This window comes from Pogona vitticeps, chromosome 7 (genome assembly GCF_051106095.1).
Source record: "Pogona vitticeps strain Pit_001003342236 chromosome 7, PviZW2.1, whole genome shotgun sequence".
Lineage (NCBI taxonomy): Eukaryota > Metazoa > Chordata > Lepidosauria > Squamata > Agamidae > Pogona > Pogona vitticeps.
Genome location: NC_135789.1, coordinates 20,052,069 through 20,071,870, shown reverse-complemented (window position 1 = coordinate 20,071,870; position 19,802 = coordinate 20,052,069). Strand labels below are relative to the sequence as shown.

The 19,802-nt window shown below is 45.6% G+C and overlaps 2 protein-coding genes across 3 annotated transcripts in view; both read left to right on the top strand.

Annotated features, from left to right (window-relative positions):
• The window catches only part of LOC144583991 (uncharacterized), a 484,560-nt gene that overhangs the window by 193,504 nt on the left and 271,254 nt on the right, over positions 1-19,802 (top strand). The gene's annotated exons all lie outside the window — the stretch shown is intronic.
• The window catches only part of CALN1 (calneuron 1), a 152,692-nt gene that overhangs the window by 16,083 nt on the left and 116,807 nt on the right, over positions 1-19,802 (top strand). For both annotated transcript variants that reach the window (XM_072978223.2, XM_072978224.2), the window contains exon 2: positions 15,699-15,823. In XM_072978223.2, the coding sequence (XP_072834324.1) occupies positions 15,706-15,823 (118 nt within the window). In that variant the 5' untranslated portion in view covers positions 15,699-15,705. The remainder of the gene's footprint in view (positions 1-15,698; positions 15,824-19,802) is intronic.

The following is a 19,802-nucleotide window of genomic DNA, read 5'->3' as shown; positions in this document are numbered from 1 at the left end:
TGGAGGAAGCAGTCATTCAGAGCCCCGGATTGATTGATTGCTCAGGGCTATTCCACAGCTGTAGCCAATTAAACAGGCTTATCTCTGATCTCTGAACGAATGGAGGATTTACAAGTGCCTGCTGCAACCAGGAAGTAACAGGGAGATGTGGCTTACAATTTGAGGTTTGGCTGCAGATGGTGGAGGTGGGTGGGTGGGAGGTAGGGTGGTAGCACTCTGCTCATTACCCCCAGGATTTTCACTTTTAACCAATTTGGGGTACCCCTGTTCCTCGACCTACTGTATGCTTTATACCTTTGCCTGCCTGCCTGGGCTGGACCTTTCAGCCTCCATGAAACTGTTGCCCGGAGGGAGAGAGGGAGGGAGGGAGGGAGGGAGAGAGCGAGGAGGGGCAGGAAGAAAGGAAGGAGGGAGGAAGGAAGAGGAGTGAGAAGGAGGAAGGAAGGAAGGAAAAGGGTTGATAGAAGGAGGTGGAAGGAAGGAAGGAAGGATTGGTAGAAGGAAGAGGGAGGGAGGGAGGGAGGGAGGGAGGGAGGAAAGGAAGGAGGGAAAGGAAGGAAGAGGATTGATAAAAGGGGAAGGAAGGAAGGAAGGAAGGAAGGAAGGAAGGAAGGAAGGAAGGAAGGAAGGAAGGAAGGAAGGAAGGAAGGAAGGAAGGAAGGAAGGAAGGAAGAGGATTGATAGAAGGAGGAGGGAGGAAGGAAGGAAGGAACAGTGTTGATAGAAGGAAGAGGGAGGGAGGAAGGAAAGGAAGGAAGGAAAAGAAGGGAGGAAGGAAGGAACAGGATTGATAGAAGGAAGAGGGAGGAAGGAAGAGGATTGATAGAAGGAAGGAAGGAAGAGGATTGATGGAGGAGAAGGGAAGGAAGTGGATTGATAGAAGGAGGAGGGAGGGAGGAAGGAAAGGAAGGAAGGAAAAGATGATTGATAGGAGGAGGAAGGAAGGAACAGGATTGATAGAAGGAAGGAAGGACGGAAGGAAGAGGATTGATGGAAGGAAGGAAGGAAGGAAGGAAGGAAGGAAGGAAGGAAGGAAGGAAGGAAGGAAGGAAGGAAGGAAGGAAGGAAGGAAGGAAGGAAGGAAGAGGATTGATAAAAGGAAGGAAGGAAAGGAAGGAAGGAAGAGGATTGATAGAAGGAGGAGGGAGGGAGGAAGGAAAGGAAGGAAGGAAAAGATGATTGATAGGAGGAGGAAGGAAGGAAGAGGATTGATAGAAGGAAGGAAGGACGGAAGGAAGAGGATTGATGGATGGATGGAAGGAAGGAAGGAAGGAAGGAAGGATGGAAGGAAGGAACATGATAGAAGGAAGAAAGGAAGGAGCTGATGATGAATGTAGGGGAGGAAGGGAGAAAGAAAGAAAGAAAAAGAGAGGGAAGGAAGGGAAAAGTGTGATAGGTGCACTATTTCCTGCCACAGAGAGTGAGAGCGAGCTGCCATCACTCCTGCAACTCTCTGTGAGGGAGCAGCACAGGCAGATTTCCCTGGCTTGGTCTTTGAGGACTCAGCCAGGCATTCAGATTATTGGGCGTATTTGGAATTTGGTCATTTCCCTTTAGTGAACAATAGCAGAAATACAGAAAGCTTGTAGAGAACAATAGCTATGTCTCCCCCAAATCCACTCTCTTTCACAGTAATCAGTGCTATTTATAAAGGATCACTTGCAGAGCATCTTTACTAGCACTCTACTTACAGTTTGCAATCTTCAGTTGCATTCAGAAAGATAAAAGGAGGAAAGGACAAAAGGCAAGTGATGGGTCTCTCAGACTGTGTAGATGAGAAAGATCTATGCTTTGTGAATAAAAGAGGCTTACCTTGCCTCTCCTCATCAACAGATATGCTAGCAAACAACGACTAACAAACAAAGGCAGGAAGAGGAGGTGCAAAAACTCTGGGGCGTGTTTCAAATCGAGGCAGGAAAGAGTGAATTTGGTTAATTGGTTGGTGCTGAAAGATAGACATTCACATTAGACCAGTGAAGTCACTCTCAGCTATACATCCCGCTGCTGAGCAGCATGCGAGATTGTTAATTCTCCAACACAGGCAGCTGCCAGCTTGGCTCTGTTTGCTAGGACCAGGCAGTAGATGTAGTGTCCTGGCAAACAGCAGCTGTGGCCATTATCACCAGTTCTTCTTCCTCCTCCTCCAATTGTGGTGATTTGTTTCAGAATGGCTGGGGGGGGGCTAAATCCTCCTCTCCTTCTGATAGCCAAAGAGGGCTATTGCTAAGAAACCAACGGGAGAGAGCTCTGGCCAGCACAACTGCCGGCGTGCTTCTCTCTCTCTCTCTCTCTGTATATTAACTGAATTCTCACAACTAATCCCACATCTAGCTCAGTCCTAAGTCCTTCAGTCGAATAATTTACTACCCTTGTGTGCGTCCATGCACCCACCCGTGGGTTTAATTCAAATGTGATCAGAATGACTTCCGTACAGCAGATGAATGGAAATTATCTGGTTACTGGAGTGCCAGGAGGGCAGGGTGTGCATGTCGCATGTCCCATCAAGTCACCTCTTCCTCACAGCAACTCTAAAGAGGTTTTCAAGGTATGTGAGACATTGAAGGAGTTGTTTTGCCAGTGCTGTGATGGAGTGGAGCGCTGGAGATAGATCTCCCAGCATTCTGCCCACTATGCCACACTGCCTTGTTGACATCTGTCTCCTTTCCCCATCAAGGACTGTAAATCACAACTTTATTTGCTGCTCATTGGCATGCCACGGCCACGCCGGGTTGGCAGCAGGAGGAACTGTGTCCTCTGGTTGTGTTAGAGACCGAGAAGAAAGTTGTGAGTGTGTTCGCATGTATTTACACTCCCAGCGTTTTATGTGCAGAAATGGAGGCGCTAATAGCTTTGATCCATAAGCTAGTTAAGCCAAAGCTTTTTTCCTTTCAAAGGGAATTTGCTGTGTTGACGTCAAAGGAGCTGCAGGTCTTGCACAGCTCAGATGGATGGCAGAGGACTTCTCAGGACCACATGACACACACACCCCTTTGCATCTTGTGTCTGTGTCTTTCGACCCTTTGCAGTGAGGAATGAGTGCAACTGTTTAAGCAGTGGCTGAATGTCCTTTGCCTTTAACATTGTTGCTGGAGTCTTCGGCTGTTGCTCAAAACTTGTGGGCCAAGATTTTATTCAGTATTACGGTCCTTAATCAATCTGACGGCTGCCTCTGTTGCCTCCTGTATGACTCTACCTGCAAAATAACAGCAGTGTACTCAATGAGCAGCATCTCTTAAGTAGGGCCAGGAACGCTGAAAAGCTGTCATCCTCTCCCAAGAAATGGGGGTAACGGTATGGTTCAGTTTCCCTTTTTAAACCATCAGCCCTAATTCACACTTCCAAGATTAATACTCCTCTTGGAATTTGGTCATCCGTTGGATGGTACCATTAACTAAATTTTGCAATGCACATTTTGGTTCAACAATTGCATATGAAAATGCATAGATTAAGGCATTAAGATCGTTTTATTATTTGTAAATTTTAAAAATCAAATAATCCCATCTAGTTTGGAAGATAGATGGAAAGGACATGTGACCTAATGCACATGAAATGGGCAGTAGAGCAGAATAGATTGATCCATTCATCCATCCATCCATCCATCCATCCATCCATCCATCCATCCATCCATCCATCCATCCATCCATCCATCCATCCATCCATCCATCCATCCATCCATCCATCCATCCATAGTAAAGAGTTCCTTTATATGCCAAAAGTATATTATCTAGCACTGTAGTACAAACATAGTGTGTGTACTCCTTTTCAGTCACCATTGTTTTTCAGAGCAGTTTACAGTGGTCATGACAAAAGTACAATTAAAGTACCATATTTTTTCATTTATAACACCCCCCCCCCTTTCTAACCCAAAAATTAAGAAAACTTGGCTTTGAGTATTCAACCTCTGGGCTCAGAACGCTCGGACATTAGGAGTCCCTGTTGAATCTGAGCCTACAGGCTCCACCTCCAATGAGGTGTGTTCAAATTGGTTTGTACAGCATCAGCTGATGTCACTTCCATAAGGCTCGTGATTGGAGGAAGCGAAGTCTCCGGACTGTAGGAAGCTAAGCCTTGTGACTGAAGGAAGTCTGTTTACAGGGGCAAAGTACAGGCTGCTTTGTTCTCTCCGTGTTCTCAGCTTTTGTGTAAAAGTCGGCCCTCAATTTTAATGGATTTTTAGAAAAAATAGTGTCTTATACACAGAAAAATACGGTAATATAACTGAAAATTAATTAAGTTGAAATTAGGGCTAACGTCTGCAAGAAATGAGAGAAAAATAGCAGACAAAAGGGTGGCTCGGTGTCAAGCAGAAATGGCTCAATGAAGTAAAAGAGGGTCTGACTCTTGGAATTCAGTTGGAACGTCCTACTTGTTGACGTAAGAGTCCAGTGTGGTTGACACTTGAGCATCTCCCTAGGCATTTGCTCCACCCTTCAGAAAAGGAGGGGTAGGAGGTGTGCCAACCAACCTGAGGAAGGTGGGGAGAAATCCATGTAGAGATCACCGCAGGAAAACCTCTCCTCGTTTCTTCCTGTTGAATACCATGGCCCAGGAAGAGAGATGACTAGGGAAAGGGAACAAGTGGTTGTGCCGATGGTGTCATCAAAGAAGGCTTTGTTCTTCCATGGAATCAATCTCCTGGCAGGTGGCGGATGGCTCCTTACGGGGCTGGAGCCTAAAGTGTTGGCTCGGAGTCTTGCAGACGGATTGAGAAGGCCTTTAAAGGGGAACCCACCCGGTCGGAGGGAAAGAGAGAGAGAGATGCTGGTGCAGAGGACAGGGAGTTGCCGAGGGCCAGATAGAAGAGGGCCAAGGGCCATGGGTGCATCAGGAACTGGATGGGGGAAAGGCAGTAAAGAAAAAGAGGGAGGAAATGACCCACCGTTCCAAATGCATCTCTGCCCATATACAGAGGGTGGGAAATAAGGAGGATGAGCTTGGGCTCCTAACAGAGAAAGGAAAATTCCGATGTATATGTGTTACCAGAAGCTGGTGGGATGGTGTTCATGACTGGAAAATAGTGATTGAAGGGTACAGCTCATTCAAAAGAGGTAGGAAGGATCCAAGAGCAGTTGCGTAAAGGATGTGCATATCTGCAAGAAGATCCATGACTCAGAATTCTGGCAGAAAGCATTTCTGTGAAGTCAAAGGAGAGAGCGGTGGATGGGAAGCACCGGCCACCGTTCTTCTTGGTTTATGTCGGAAGCAGCCTGGTGGTGCTTCCAGAGTGTCCGGAGAAGCCAACGAGGCACTATTGTCACCCACGGGATGCCCGGCCAGCATCAATAGATGTATGGGTCTGGATCAAAGGGATGGTAGGCCTTTCACCTGGAATAGTGAGTCCAATTTTGGGGCACCACCGTTTATTTATTTTGCTTTAGTTAATTGATTTTTATTCCACCCTTTCCCACTAATGGGGAAACAAGGTGGCATACAGGAAATTAAAAATCATCAATTAGTTAAACAAATTAAGATTAAAAACTAGAATGTGTACATATTCGAAGCTTTATTTTAAAACTATATTTCTTTTTAAAAAATTACAATATCGCCCCATTTCAGTTGTTTTTGACTGCTCCATGAGCCTCTCTGAAAAGGTACCATATTTTTCTGTGTATAAGACTATCCTTTTGTCTAAAATCTTTAGACTAATAATTGAGGGTCGTCTTATACACGGAAGTAAGCTGAGGAGAGAACAAAAAACAAGTGGAGAGGAAAGCAGGGATCAAAGCGATTCTGCAGTACAGTACTATTATCCTTTTTCCCCTGCACTTGCTAAGCGCCACTTAGAGTTCTTAATTTTGGATTAGAAAGGGGGCGTCTTATACATGGAAAAATACGGTATGTTTTCATCTACTGGTGGAAGAAAAAGAGAGAACGGGGTGACCGCAAATTCCTAAGGGGAAGGAGTTCCATGATGGGAGAGCAGCCACAGAAGAAGTTGAGGCACAGAGAGACTCATAGAGGAGAACAGCTGCAAATTCTCCAGAGTCTACCCCATCCCCATTAACTGGCATTTAAAGTTTCTAACTCAGAGACATTCGCAGAAGAAAGAATTTTTAAAAAATCTTTGCTTACCATTACTTGAAGCTACAGACTTGTGTATGCTGCTTTTTTCACTACACACATATTTAGCAGCCAACTGAACAGATCAACAGCAAACAACTGCCACCAAGAAACTAAAGGGGTGGGTGGGAAGACATTCAGCGGAGAAGCAGGGGGCTCTGTTTGAAATCAAAGGCTAGAAGGAACAGTTGGTTAGTGCTGGATAAATAGATAATCATTCCCAGCCCAGAAAGGTTCCTCCCAGTCACACAAACTACAGCAGTCATGTAAAGTGGCAAATAAAACTCCCAACAGTAAATTCCAAAATTAGATTTCTGTGAGCCTCTATATTATCAGTGTTATCAGTGTTAAAAGTTTTGCTGCAAATGGTGTGGATAATGCTCTTCAGTACCAGACTTTTCTTTTTGGACCCCCGAATGTGCCCCCCCCAACCTGGCAACCTCTCTCTCGGCCCTTCTCTAGCTGTCCCACGCCTGCTTCTGCCCCCACCGCATATGGCATGGCGACCTGCTATCTGCTCCATCTCCCCACCATCTGGCGTACTCAGGTGGGAGTTCGGTGTTTCCAAGCTTCTGTTGTTTTATTGGTGAAATATCTTTTGCAAAGTGACCCCTTGGTGCATCTCAATGTTATTGTCAGTTTTTTCCTGGTAGATCACAGCTTTGAAGAGGAAGGCAAAAAATAAAAATCCGTAATGTGTCTCCTTAGATTCTCTTTGCTCTTACTTTCTTTCCTAAATTAGAAACATATAGGCTGCTGTTTATTTTGTTTGAAGTACATAGACTCACCATCCTTCCATTTTTTAAAAAAGTGTCATAAAACATTCAAAAATTGCAACAAGATAAACTCACAACATGTGTGTACATGTGTATAAATGTGCACCCTGCACATATATGTACAGGGAAACAGGTTGTACAAAATGGGATTAGGTGAACTCTGAAACAATGGAAGAGGCACTTGATAAAAGCAAATTGATGCCAAAACTAGTGGGAGGAGGAGGAGACAGAGAAGAGAAACATTTTAGAAATCAAACCCATCAAATACTGTTCTTACATTATCTTTTTAATATTCCCAGAGCTGGTGGAATAAAACATTGTGGTCCAGAATAGCAGCTTCTGAGTAGAATAAATCAACCAAATTTCTGACTGACATGCGACTAGACAGTTAGTTAGCTCGTTAGCTAGTTAGCCAGTTAGTTAGTTAGTTAGTTAGTTAGTTAGTTAGTTAGTTAGTTAGTTAGTTAGTTAGTTAGTTAGTTAGTTAGTTAGTTAGTATACTGCCCATCTGGCAACAGAGGTCCCTGATGGAACAAACTACAAAACATCCCCAGGGACTAGATTCCGGTACCCATTCTGGACAGAAAATCAGTATCCTGGAAGATGTCTGGAATGGCAAACTCCAAGTGGAACAAGAGAGTGGAACGCCGCTCTTCCATCCGACTAGAGGGAACGAATGCAATGAGCCTCAAGCCACTGCCCAGAACGTTCCTCCAGTCGTTCCAGGGGGTAAATCCATGCTGCATCAAAGCACCTGGAACGTCAACTTCCGGGAAGGACAACCCAGCAGAATGTATCCGTCCCATCAAGAGTAGAAGATACAGCAAGTCTCGGAACGTTCCCAGGAACCATATTTCAGTGCTCATTCAGGGCAGACAATCAAAGTTCAGCAAAACAACCTGGCCCTGAAACTTTGACTAGGTAAAAGTAATTAAATTCATGATTCGCATAGGACTAGAAGGGAACTGATACGACAAGTCTCAGCCTCATTCCCATCCCTGTTTCAGTCCATTCAGGTAATCCATTGTTGGCTGAAAATCCTTATTCCAGTAAAAAAAAATTTGCTGTGGTAACTTCTGAGTAAGATAAGTCGGCCTTGTTCACTAGTTAGTTATCCAATGATTCAACAAGCCGGAAAACATTCAAGAAGAACCAAATTCCAGTATATCTTCTTGGCCAACACCTCATATGCTGGAAAACAGCCTGAAATGGCAATTTCCGAAGGCTAACCTATCCACAGAATGTAAGTAGCCACAAATCATTCACAGCGGCCACACACTCTGGTGCCTTTTCTGGGCCAGCGGTCTGTTCTCTGTCTAGTGTCCCAGAACAGCAACTTCTGAAGTGGTTCTAATGAGCCATAGGCACTAGTCAGGTATGGCTGGAAGGGAGAGCAACCAGTGGCAGGACTTCCGCAGAGACCATGTTGTGGTTCCTGTTCCAGGCAAAAGGTCTTCTTGCTGATTCAGGAAATCCACTGTTAAAAGTGTCCTTGCTATAAGACCGTCCCCTCTTTTATCAAACTTCCAGTCCAGGACAGTCCAGCACCTTGGAAGAAAGAAACAAAATTCAAAATGACTTTGATAGGATGGAGCCCTGGGCAGAAAGCAACAGAATGAAATTCAACAGGGAGAAGTGCAAAGTTCTGCACCTTGGGAAAAAATCACAATTGCACATTTTCTCTATTGTTCCTCTATTCCTCCAGTTTCTGTAACAGTTAAGTTTTAAAAGACTGCCCACATTTAAATTTGTGCCTTCCAACCCGTTTCAGCTCATGTCTTTGAGAAGTGCATCAGAAAGTCACTAACTGTGGACAGCAGCGGATGGATGGACAGGAAAGAAAGAAGGATGGATGGATGGATGGATGGATGGATGGATGGATGGATGGATGGATGGATGGACAGGAAAGAAAGAAAGAAGGAAGGATGGAAGTAAGTATGCATAGACGGACAGGAAGGATGGATATATGGACAGATGGATGGACGGACGGACAGACAGGAAGAAGGATGGATGGATGGGCCAGTTAAAAAGTCAAATGTGTTTTGCCAAATAGACTTTTACTTAATTAAAAAAAATCAATGTGTACCGTTTATAATGATGTACAAACCTTATTTAAAATAATTTTAGGCATCAGGCTTCCTTCGCCAACATATGCTTTAGACCAAGTGTATTCTGAACCAGCCTCCTTTTTCAATTTATGTAAAGCAGGTGTCCTTTTTTTCAATTTTAGGCTGTATCTGACTCCATCTCATTGCATGCAAGCCACATGCACCCCCATTGTTTTTTGTATTGGAAAAAAAAATCCATCTTCACCCAGCAGTCATCTGTATGTCTTGCTTTCTGTGTGTTGCAGCTCTTGTCAAATAATGTCTTCCTTGACCTTTTGGGGCGGGATATTACAGTCAGCATGTATGTTGTGTATAGATTTGAGAAACAGGCACCCCACCTTCTCAGAAGGAGTGATTTGATCCCATTAAAAAGGCCCTTTTATGCAAATCAGGTGGGAGGGGTCGCACGTTACGTGGCTGTTCTAAGATGGGGTCGTGTATTGAAAAAGGTTGGGAACCACTCCTGTAGTTGATGCCAGTCCTGTCAATATAACTTTGGACCCTGTTGGTTCTGTTATAACGGATATGCTTTTATTGGGGTGGCCTGAGGGGGCAGAGAGGATTCTTGGAGAGATGGAAGAGCCGGACCTCGCGTCCGCTCCTGGCCCAAGTGCGTTAGTTAAGGGAGCGGTGGAGGCTTCTCCTCGCAGTCAGGCCGAAGGGCCCGTAGGCTCAAAGGAGGCAGTGATTTGGCCACCCTGGGGAAAAAAACAAACCCTTCTTGAATCCCACTTTACTGGACAACCATCATCCAGTCTCCAAAATTCCATTTTTTGGGCAAGGTTCTGGGGCTTGCGGTGGTTTCTCAACTCCAACGATGCCTGGATAAAGTGGATGATCAAGACCCCTTTCAGTCTGGCTTCAGGACCAGTTAGGGTCACTTTGGTGGATGGCCCATGCCGGGAACTGGACAGGGGGAGCGTCTGTCCCTGTAGGTTCTGCTGGCTTTTTTTCTTTCCTATTTTTTTTAAAGTTTCAAAATCTTTTAATTAATGAGTGGGATTCTAATTATCGTTGCAATATAATTTACTCTCTGTTTAGTATTTCTCTTTTTAATATGATGGGCCCCTTTGGGTCCCCTCACCGGGAGAAAGGTGCCTAACAAATAAGAAATTAAAAAAAATGTAACAGAGAGACAGGCAAGTGTTATAAACAATTAAAACGCCTCCACATTGACATAGATGCTGATCCCATCTCCGACCACAGAGGTTTCACTATGAAAAAAGAAAATGCTGATTATAGTAATGGCTAAGCCATTACTTGATTACTGATCCTGTCAGCCAGAGATAGATAACACAGCAAACCCAAGAGCCCTGGCTGGGCTGCCAGGAGAAAAGTCACTCTGAAATGCTGCCAGGATCCACCCACTCGTCTTGGAGGTGCCACGGAGCCCAATCCCACCTCCTCCGAGGAACCCTGGAGGTGGCGGCTGCTTCACCTTGCATCCGGCCACTGGTCCGTCCCTCTGGACCTGTATTTTTTGCCCCTTGTCGGCACATGTTATTCAAAGTTTCATGCCGGACTCTTGCCTAGCTGTTTGGGGAGATTCCCTGGTACAGTATTTTCAAATCCAAGTAGCACCCAAGCTCCTGTTGAGGTCCAGAAATGAAATGGGGGGGGGGTGTATTCAGAAAGGTATGGAGAATCGTCATGAGAGCAGGCAAGAAGGATTATTCCTCCTCCATTAGCAAGCCACATTGGAATAGGCGCATTGTTTTTAAAGATATTCAAGGCAGCGTATGCGGCTTGCGTTTTCAGATGCAAGCTCTCTGTCCATGGTGGGAACTGGGAATGGAAGGGTTTAAATGGTGCAAAAGGCATCTTATCATCAAGGGCAGAAGATGCTACATTTCTTTCTGATGTACTCCTAAAGAAAAACCTGATTTGGTTCTGAGTGCAGAGAAAGTCTCGCTTTCCAGCTGTACCTGATTCAGCCCCTCACTCAGGATGTGACCCCCATCGGGCCCCCAAGGGCTCCTCCCCTGCCCTGAATTCCACCCACCCAGATGGCGTCCTCTCCTTTTATCTCCCAGATGTTCACCATTCCTTGGCGTCTTCCCCCCCCCCAAAAAAAAGCATGTTCTGCCCATGTGAATCCTGCTCTGACTTTTAACGGCCGCTCCGTGCAGGGCAGGCGGAGGCCCCCCCCGCCCCCACCCCTCCATCACTCTGAGGGCAATTTCGGAGCCTGTGCAGCTGGCCCATCAGCCAATGAACTGAATGAGGCTTGGGTGGGGTGGACTCAAGTTTTTTTTGGGGGTTCAGTCTCCCTCTCCAGGGTCAGTGTCCATGCTTATCAGGCATCCACACAAAATATCACTTCTCCTGGCCAGCCTTGGGAGCTGTGCCTTAAGTACTGCCTTTAGTGGCACGGACCACATACGGTGGAATCCAAGCATGTGTTGTACGCCATCAGAAATTAGTCTGAGTTCTGTTTTGGGACACCCCCCCCCCCCGCTCCCAGAATTGCCCACGAGCCCAGCTGGCTGGAAGATTCTGAGCGCAGAAGTCGGGAAAAGGAACTTGGGCACCAGGCTGAGCCCAGGAGGGTCTTTGGAAGCCCGTCACCAGCCAAGCAGGGCTCCTCCGACCCCCCACCGCCACCCCCCCTTCAGTTCAACGAGAGGGCCGCCTGCCTTCGGGCAGGTCACACGGCCAACATCGGCAGCAGGGGAGCGACCACCCAGGCTTTCTTGCCCTCTTGCCGTCCTCGTTCCTCTCTTTCCTCTGCTCACAAGTGTGGTGGAAGGGAGAGGTGGTGCCGGCAGACGGAGGCCTGCACCGGTGGGCGGCAGAGGGCCTTCGAAACGGCGTAGAGGGTGGTGGCGTGGGAGCTGCCTGAGGGGCCGGAGGTTGCTCATTCGTGATGCTGGCAGGCCTTCCCTTGCGCCACCGCCCTGGCGGCTGCTGGATCGGGAGCAGTTTGGTCTCAGGAGGAGCCCAGGGTTTGCAGGATGAAGCCCAGCCAGGGCATCAGTTTGCTTAAGGAAGGGCACTTTCCCTTCCAGAAGCTGCCACAGCAACATCAGTTTTTGGCCATGCTCCCGGGCCCTGGTGGTCCTGCTCCAGCTCCGGTTTCCGTTCCTGCTCTGAACTCTGGTATTCCTGACCCTGCCTTTCTGCTCCCTTCTCTGGCTCGGTGCTCCCACTCCTGTGGCCCAGTTCTGGTGCTCCGGTTCCTGCTCCTATGGTCCGATCCTGGCTAGCTGGTCCATGTCTGAGCTTGGCCTTGGCCCTCTGGGTTGGTGGCCAGGTCCCAGTGCTCGGGGCCCCTGCTGTTGGAGGCAGCCTCGCTGAGCTTGGTGTGTCCCTGGTTTTCTGAAGATCCGGAACTAGGAACCGTCTGGCAGATAGCAGTGGGTGAAAGGCATGCCCCCCCCAAGGCTCTAGATGGTGGGGAAGAACCTAGAGGAAGGTGGGGGCCATGCCTTCTATACATAGCCTTCGCCAATACTTCTATACATACTTCAGCTGTTGGTGAATCAGGCCCCTTGTATGAGCTTGATTGTTTGTTTGTTTGTTTGATTTATGTCCTTTCTCCCGTGACTCAAGGCAGCTTTCAAGTAAATAAAGCAAATACAATTGAAAACTAAGATGAATACAAGCATAAAAATGTAAAACAGAATTTTAAACATACCCATAAAAGTGTATTTTATTTATTCATTCAATTCATGTGGCCGTTTTGAATTTAAATGCTTGGCTTCGAGCCATTTTCTAGCTTAATGAAATGGCTTTTTAAAAGATCCTCCAAGCAACATCTCTTGGAGCGGATTAAGCAGAAAAATATATTGATCTGCTTTGTCCCCAAGTACTTCATCTGGAGCTATAACTAATAAGATGAACAACTCTCTGGAACACACTGTCTAGCTGCAAACGAGGGAGCCAAAATTACCCGGCGTTTCAGAACTGGCAGAAAAAGGGGCTCTCTTTACAATGATTGTGATGCGCAGACTGGCCCACTCAGGAGGGTCGTTCTGATCAGGATGCGACACGATCTAAGTGGCCGCCAGGGAAGCCGGGCGAAGGTCCAGAACAGACCAGTTGCTGCCGTTGTGTGCGATGCATAAAGAGAGGAGAAGGACGGTTCATCCTTGATTGAAACTCGGGGGCTCTGTTTATATATCGGAAAGACCAAAACCAAGCATTCATCTCGAGTGCTGTGGTTAGGTCATCTTTGGCTCAGGAGAGGATGCTGAAGGAGCCTTTACCTTATAGATGGCAAGGTGTGACTCCTACATTTATTTCAAAATGCATCACGCTATCCTTGATGGGGTCTCTGCTGAATAGGGCCCTGGATTTCAATCCCGTGTCTTGCACTGACAGGACTATTATTCACGAACAGAAGCTGAACAGATTTCCCAGAATGTAGAAGTCATGTTTTCCTTGCAAGCAGCTTTGTTACTTAGAATGAGTCACTTTTCTGTTCCCGCTATGGGGGTGCAAGTGAAATGACATTTCATAAGGAGTGTTGTTGTTCTTGTTGTTTCGACTTAAATATTGACCCACAGTGCTTAGAGCACTCTCTTGGCCATTTACAACATAATTGTGCAAGCAACCCTAACCCTCCCTTCCCACTCCCCAGTGAGCTGAGTACTAATTTGACCATTCTTGGAAGGTTCTCTAGGGCAATAAGTGAGAGAAAGTTTACTCAGTGTAACAAGAAATGGGTTTTGACTATGGTAAAGGTTCCAGTTGACATTTAGTCCAGTCGTGTCTGACTCGAGGACGTGGTGCTCATCCCCGTCTCCAAGCCGTAGAGCCGGCGTTTGTCCGTAGACAGTTTCCGTGGTCACATGGCCAGCACGACTAGACACAGAACGCCATGACCTTCCCACCGAGGTGGTACCTATTTATCTGCTCACATTTCTAGGTGCTTTCAAACTGCTAGGTTGGCAGGAACTGGGACAAACGACGGGAGCTCTCACTCTGTTGTGTGGATTCAATCTTACGACTGCTGGTCTTCTGACCTTGCAGCACAGAAGCTTCTGCGGTTTAACCCTCAGTGCCACCATGTCCCCTGACTATGGTAGGACCCCCCATATCCGCAGGAGGTTGGTTCCAAGCACCTCCCCCCTCCTGGATGCTGAAAACCATACATAATAGTGAATGCTTTACATAGCATGGTAAAAAAATCCAGAAAAAAGTATTTTCACAGTGTATTACAAGAGCTGGCTGCTAGAGGGAGCTAGAGACCATGCTATGTATTTGAATAACAGGAATATATAATGTTTCCCTGAAAATAAGACCTAACCTAAAAATAAGCCCTAGTATGATTTTTCAGGATGCTCGTCATAGAAGCCCTACCCCCCCCCAAAACAAGCCCCAGTTAAGTGATACCCAGCCCTCCACCCTTGTGCAGCAACCAGAAGATGACATGACTGTATTTGAATCAATGTAGATGACTGTACATGAAAAAATAAAGCATCCCCTGAAAATAAGCCCTACTGCATTTTTGGAGCAAAAATTAATATAAGACCTTGTCTTATTTTCGGGGAAACACAGTAGCATGGCCTCTCACCCCCTCTAGTGGCCAGTTTTGATAAACACATTGTGAAAATACTTGTTCCTAATTTTTTCTTTTAATAGTTTTAGACCATAGGTAAGTGGAATTGTGGATTTCTATCCCACAGATTGAGGGGCCCTATTATACTTTTAAAAGTCACTTTTAAGGCATCTTTAGGAAGATTTTCACATGAATCTTTGAAGTTTTACGACATTCTGTTATTTATTTACCTCTGTTCCTGGAAACATATTCCTGGGCAACATCACAAATGTACCTGAGCATACATGACACTGTCTTGGTGTAATTGCGCATACAAGTGCCATTAGGGTGGTGTGCGTGTGTGTGTGTTCTTTCCTCGTGATTTCGAATCGTGAACAAACAAGGGAAGAAAATAAGCACTTTGTCACATATACCCGATGAGTAGATGCTGAGGCCAGGTGAACACACAGCAGAAGGCACGATACCCAATAGCAGAATTGGTGATCAACAGTATCAACTGAATATGTGGTTAATTTTTGACAGCCCACTCGAGTCTAACTTCAACAATTGACGCAACAGCCGCGCAGTCTGTTGTTTTTTAATAGCCACACAGCATTGATGTGAATGGTTTAGATCAATGCTTCCCACCTTGGGGAGGTCCCCAGATGTTCTTGGACTACAACTCCCAGAAATCCTAGCCAGCAAAGCCAGTGGTGAAGGCTTCTGGAAGTTGTAGTCCAAGAACATCGGGAGATCCAAGGTTGGTGCAGGGAAAGGAAAGGTTAAGCACTGGCCCAAATCTATCTTCATCGGTCTAAGCATATAAATCAAGCTGTGCTAAATCAGACCCAGAATGTGATCAGGGTTCTGTTGGGTAAAGGTCATCCAAGCAAAGCCCACCAGCAGGACACGATTTGTCTTCCCCAGGAGCTGGTCTACAGAAGAATGCACACATGGGTAGGTTGGTGATATCCAACCCAACTTTTATCCTAACGTCTCTAAACTGTGGAGTTTCTGGGTGTCTGTCATTATTTGTTTTTCTAAGGTAGGGATGGCCAACTTCTGAAATCTTAGTGGGGTGCTTCTGGGGAAGGGGTGGATATTGGCCCGAGCGTGAACCGCCTTTTTTCCCCCAAGTTCTCATTTTTGTGGTTTTACATTTGTTTCATCTTTCCACATATTTTGCAAATCTTTGTTAAATGTGTACATGAAAATCTGTTTGGACAGCAGGACTAAAACAGTATCTCACCTTTGCTGTTTCTCTACTATTAGGGAGAAGATGCCATTCCATCATGTCACGGCTGGGCTGTTGTATAAAGGAAACTATCTGAACCGGTCCCTCTCCGCTGGCAGTGACAGTGAGCAGCTTGCCAACATCTCAGTGGAAGAGTTGGACGGTAAGGATGATCATCAGCTGGTGGGCAAGGCACTGTGCTCAGTTCTTTTATAAAAATGCTTATTGTCACTACATATAAAGAGTGCTTGCAAAATTGGGCATTCTTGATAAGCCACACTGTTTGGATGCAAGCAGCCTGTCGAGAAACGAGATCCCAGCATCATTTTGCCTCCAGCATCACAACAAGGGCAAAGGTCCCCTTCCCCCCCCCCCAAGCTTCCGGGGATTTGCACAAAATGTCTTTATCCTTGTCCTCTTTTCCCTTTGCGAAGCGAAGCAAATATAAACACAACGCAATAGGTCTCAAAAAGAGAGAAGCAACCCATCTGGTGCCTCTGGTTTTAATAAATCCCTATAAATGAAACAGAAGGAACCGCAGTTTTGCACAATGGGTGCAGTTTGTGCAAAAATCATATTTGCAAATGAGAATATTCATTAGTACGGGCAGAAAACATCTTGTGGATGAACATTTGGCTATAGTTCTCCTGCATGGGAATAAGTTGTGTTTTAAATTGTCTTGTGAAGGATGTGCTTTGGGTGAGGTGTTTGTTGGGGGGGGGTGAAATGTAGCGCAGGGTCAGAAGAAAATTAATCTTGGAAAAATATGGACAGTTGTGATGGACAGGTCAGTAACCACTCCTGTCCATCACAATGGAACCCTGATTTAACAACTAATGGGTGAACAGAAGAGGCGGAACGAAGGATATATCAGGGAAATGGAAGACAGTTAAAGTTCAGTTAGGTAGCAGTTAGGGAAGAGTTAGGGATGAGTTAGGGATATGAGTTAGAGTTAAGGACTTCAGTTAGAGAGAAATAGTTTAGGCAGTTAGGACCAGCCTGGTGTTAGAGAAGAACAGAAAGATAGAGAACAAGATAAGAAATGAATAAATACCTGGATTAACATGATTCTATCTTGTTGTTGTTGTTTAGTCGTTTAGTTGTGTCCGACTCTTCATGACCCCATGGACCAGAGCACGCCAGGCCATCCTGTCTTCCACTGCCTCCCGGAGTTGCGTCAAATTCGTGTTGGTCGCTTCAATGACACTGTCCAACCATCTCATCCTTGGTCGTCCCCTTCTCCTCTTGCCCTCACACTTTCCCAACATCAGGGTCTTTTCCAGGGAGTCTTCTCTTCTCATGAGATGGCCAAAGTATTGCAGCCTCAGCTTCAGGATCTGTCCTTCCAGTGAGCACTCAGGGTTGATTTCCTTTAGAATGGATCGGTTTGTTCTTCTTGCAGTCCGGGGGACTCTCAAGAGCCTCCTCCAGCACCACAATTCAAAAGCATCAATTCTTCAGTGGTCAGCCTTCTTTAGGGTCCAGCTCTCACTTCCATACTTTGCTACTGGAAAAACCATAGCTTTGACTATATGGACTTTTGTTGGCAAGGTGATGTCTCTGCTTTTTAAGATGCTGTCGAGGTTTGTCATCGCTTTCCTCCCAAGAAGAAGGCGTCTTTTAATTTCATGGCTGCTGTCTCCATCTGCAGTGATCATGGAGCCCAAGAAAGTAAAATCTGTCACTGCCTCCATATCTTCCCCTTCTATTTTCCAGGAGGTGATGGGACCAGTGGCCATGATCTTAGTTTTTTTGATGTTGAGCTTCAGACCGTTTTTTGCGCTCTCCTCTTTCACCCTCATTACAAGGTTCCTTAATTCCTCCTCACTTTCTGCCATCAGAGTGGTATCATCTGCATATCTGAGGTTGTTGATATTTCTTCCGGCAATCTTAATTCCAGTTTGGGATTCCTCCAGTCCGGTCTTCCGCATGATGTATTCTGCATATAATTTAAATAAGCAGAGAGACAACGTACAGCATTGTCATACTCCTTTCCCAATTTTGAACCAATCAGTGTTTCCGTATCCAGTTCTAACTGTTGCTTCCTGTCCCACGTATAGATTTCTTAGGAGATAGAAAAGGTGGTCAGGCACTCCCATTTCTTTAAGAACTTGCCATAGTTTGCTGTGGTCCACACAGTCAAAGGCTTTTGCATAGTCAATGAACCAGAAGTAGATGTTTTTCTGGAACTCTCTGGCTTTTTCCATAGTCCAGCGCATGTTAGCAATTTGGTCTCGAGTTCCTCTGCCCCTTCGAAATCCAGCTTGCACTTCTGGGAGTTCTCGGTCCACATACTGTTGAAGCCTACCTTGGAGGATTTTGAGCATAACCTTGCTAGCGTGGGAAATGAGTGCAATTGTATGGTAGTTGGAGCATTCTTTGGCACTGCCTTTCTTTGGGATTGGGATGTAGACTGATCTTTTCCAGTCCTCTGGCCACTGTTGAGTTTTCCAAACTTGCTGGCATATTGAATGTAGCACCTTAACAGTGTCATCTTTTAAGATTTTAAATAGTTCCACTGGAATGCCATCACCTTCACTGGCCTTGTTGTTAGACAAGCTTTCTAAGGCCCACTTGACTTCTCTCTCCAGGATATCTGGCTCAAGGTCAGCAGCCATACTATCTGGGTTGTCCGGGATATCCAAATCTTTCTGGTATAGTTCCTCTGTGTATTCTTGCCACCTCTTCTTGATGTCTTCTGCTTCTGTGAGGTCTCTCCCATTTTTGTCCTTTATCATGTTCATCTTTGCACAAAATGTTCCGTTAATATCTCCAATTTTCTTGAACAGATCTCTGGTTTTTCCTTTTCCATTATTTCCTCTATTTCTTTACATTGTTCGTTTAAGAAGGCCCTCTTGTGTCTCCTTGCTATTCTTTGGAAGTCTGCATTCAATTTTCTGTAACTTTCCCTGTCTCCCTTGCATTTTGTTTCCCTTCTCTTCTCTGCTATTTGTAAGGCTTTGTTGGACAGCCACTTTGCTTTCTTGCATTTCCTTTTCTTTGGGATGGTTTTTGTTGCTGCCTCCTGTACAATTTTACGAGCCTCTATCCAAAGTTCTTCAGGCACTCTGTCTACCAAATCCAGTTCCTTAAATCTGTTCTTCACTTCCACTGTGTATTCATAAGGGATTTGGTTTAGATTATACCTGTCTAGCCCAGTGGTTTTTCCTACTCTCTTCAGTTTAAGCTTGAATTTTGCTATGAGAAGCTAATGATCAGAGCCACAATCAGCTCCAGGTCTTGTTTTTGCTGACTGTATAGAGCTTCTCCATCTTTGGCTGCAGAGAATATAATCAATCTGATTATGGTATTGCCCATCTGGTGATTTCCATGTTTGGAGTCGCCTCTTGTGTTCTTGGAAAAGAGTGTTTGTGATGACCAGCTTGTTCTCTTGACAAAACTCTATTAGCCCTGGCCCTGCTTCGGTTTGAACTCCAAGGCCAAACTTCCCTGTTGTTCCTTTTATCTCTTGACTCCCTACCTTAGCATTCCAATCCCCTAGAATGAGAAGAACATTTTTCTTTGGTGTCAGTTCTAGAATGTGTTGTAAGTCTTCATAGAATTGATCAGTTTCAGTCTCCTCAGCATTGGTGGTTGGTGCATAAACTTGGATTATTGTGATGTTGAAAGGTCTGCCTTGGATTCGTATTGACATGATTCTATCATTTTTGAGATTATATCCCATTGCAGCTTTTCCCACTCTTTTGTTGACTATGAGGGCTACTCAATTTCTTCTACGGGATTCTTGCCCACAATAGTAGATATCATAATCATCTGAATTGAATTCACCCATACCCGTCCATTTTAGTTCAATGACGCCCAGGATGTCAATGTTTATTCTTGCCATCTCCTGTTTGATCACATCCAGTTTACCAAGGTTCATAGATCTTATGTTCCAGGTTCCTATGCAGTATTTTTCTTTTCAGCATTGGACTTTCCTTTCACTTCCAGGCACGTCCACAGCTGAGCGTCCTTTCGGCTTTGGCCCAACCACTTCATTAGCTCCGGAGCTACTTGTACTTGTCCTCCGCTCTTCCTCAGTAGCATGTTGGACGCCTTCCGACCTGAGGGGCCCATCTTCCAGCGTCATATCTTTTAGCCTTTTGTTTCTGATCATGGGGTTTTCTTGGCCAAGATACTGG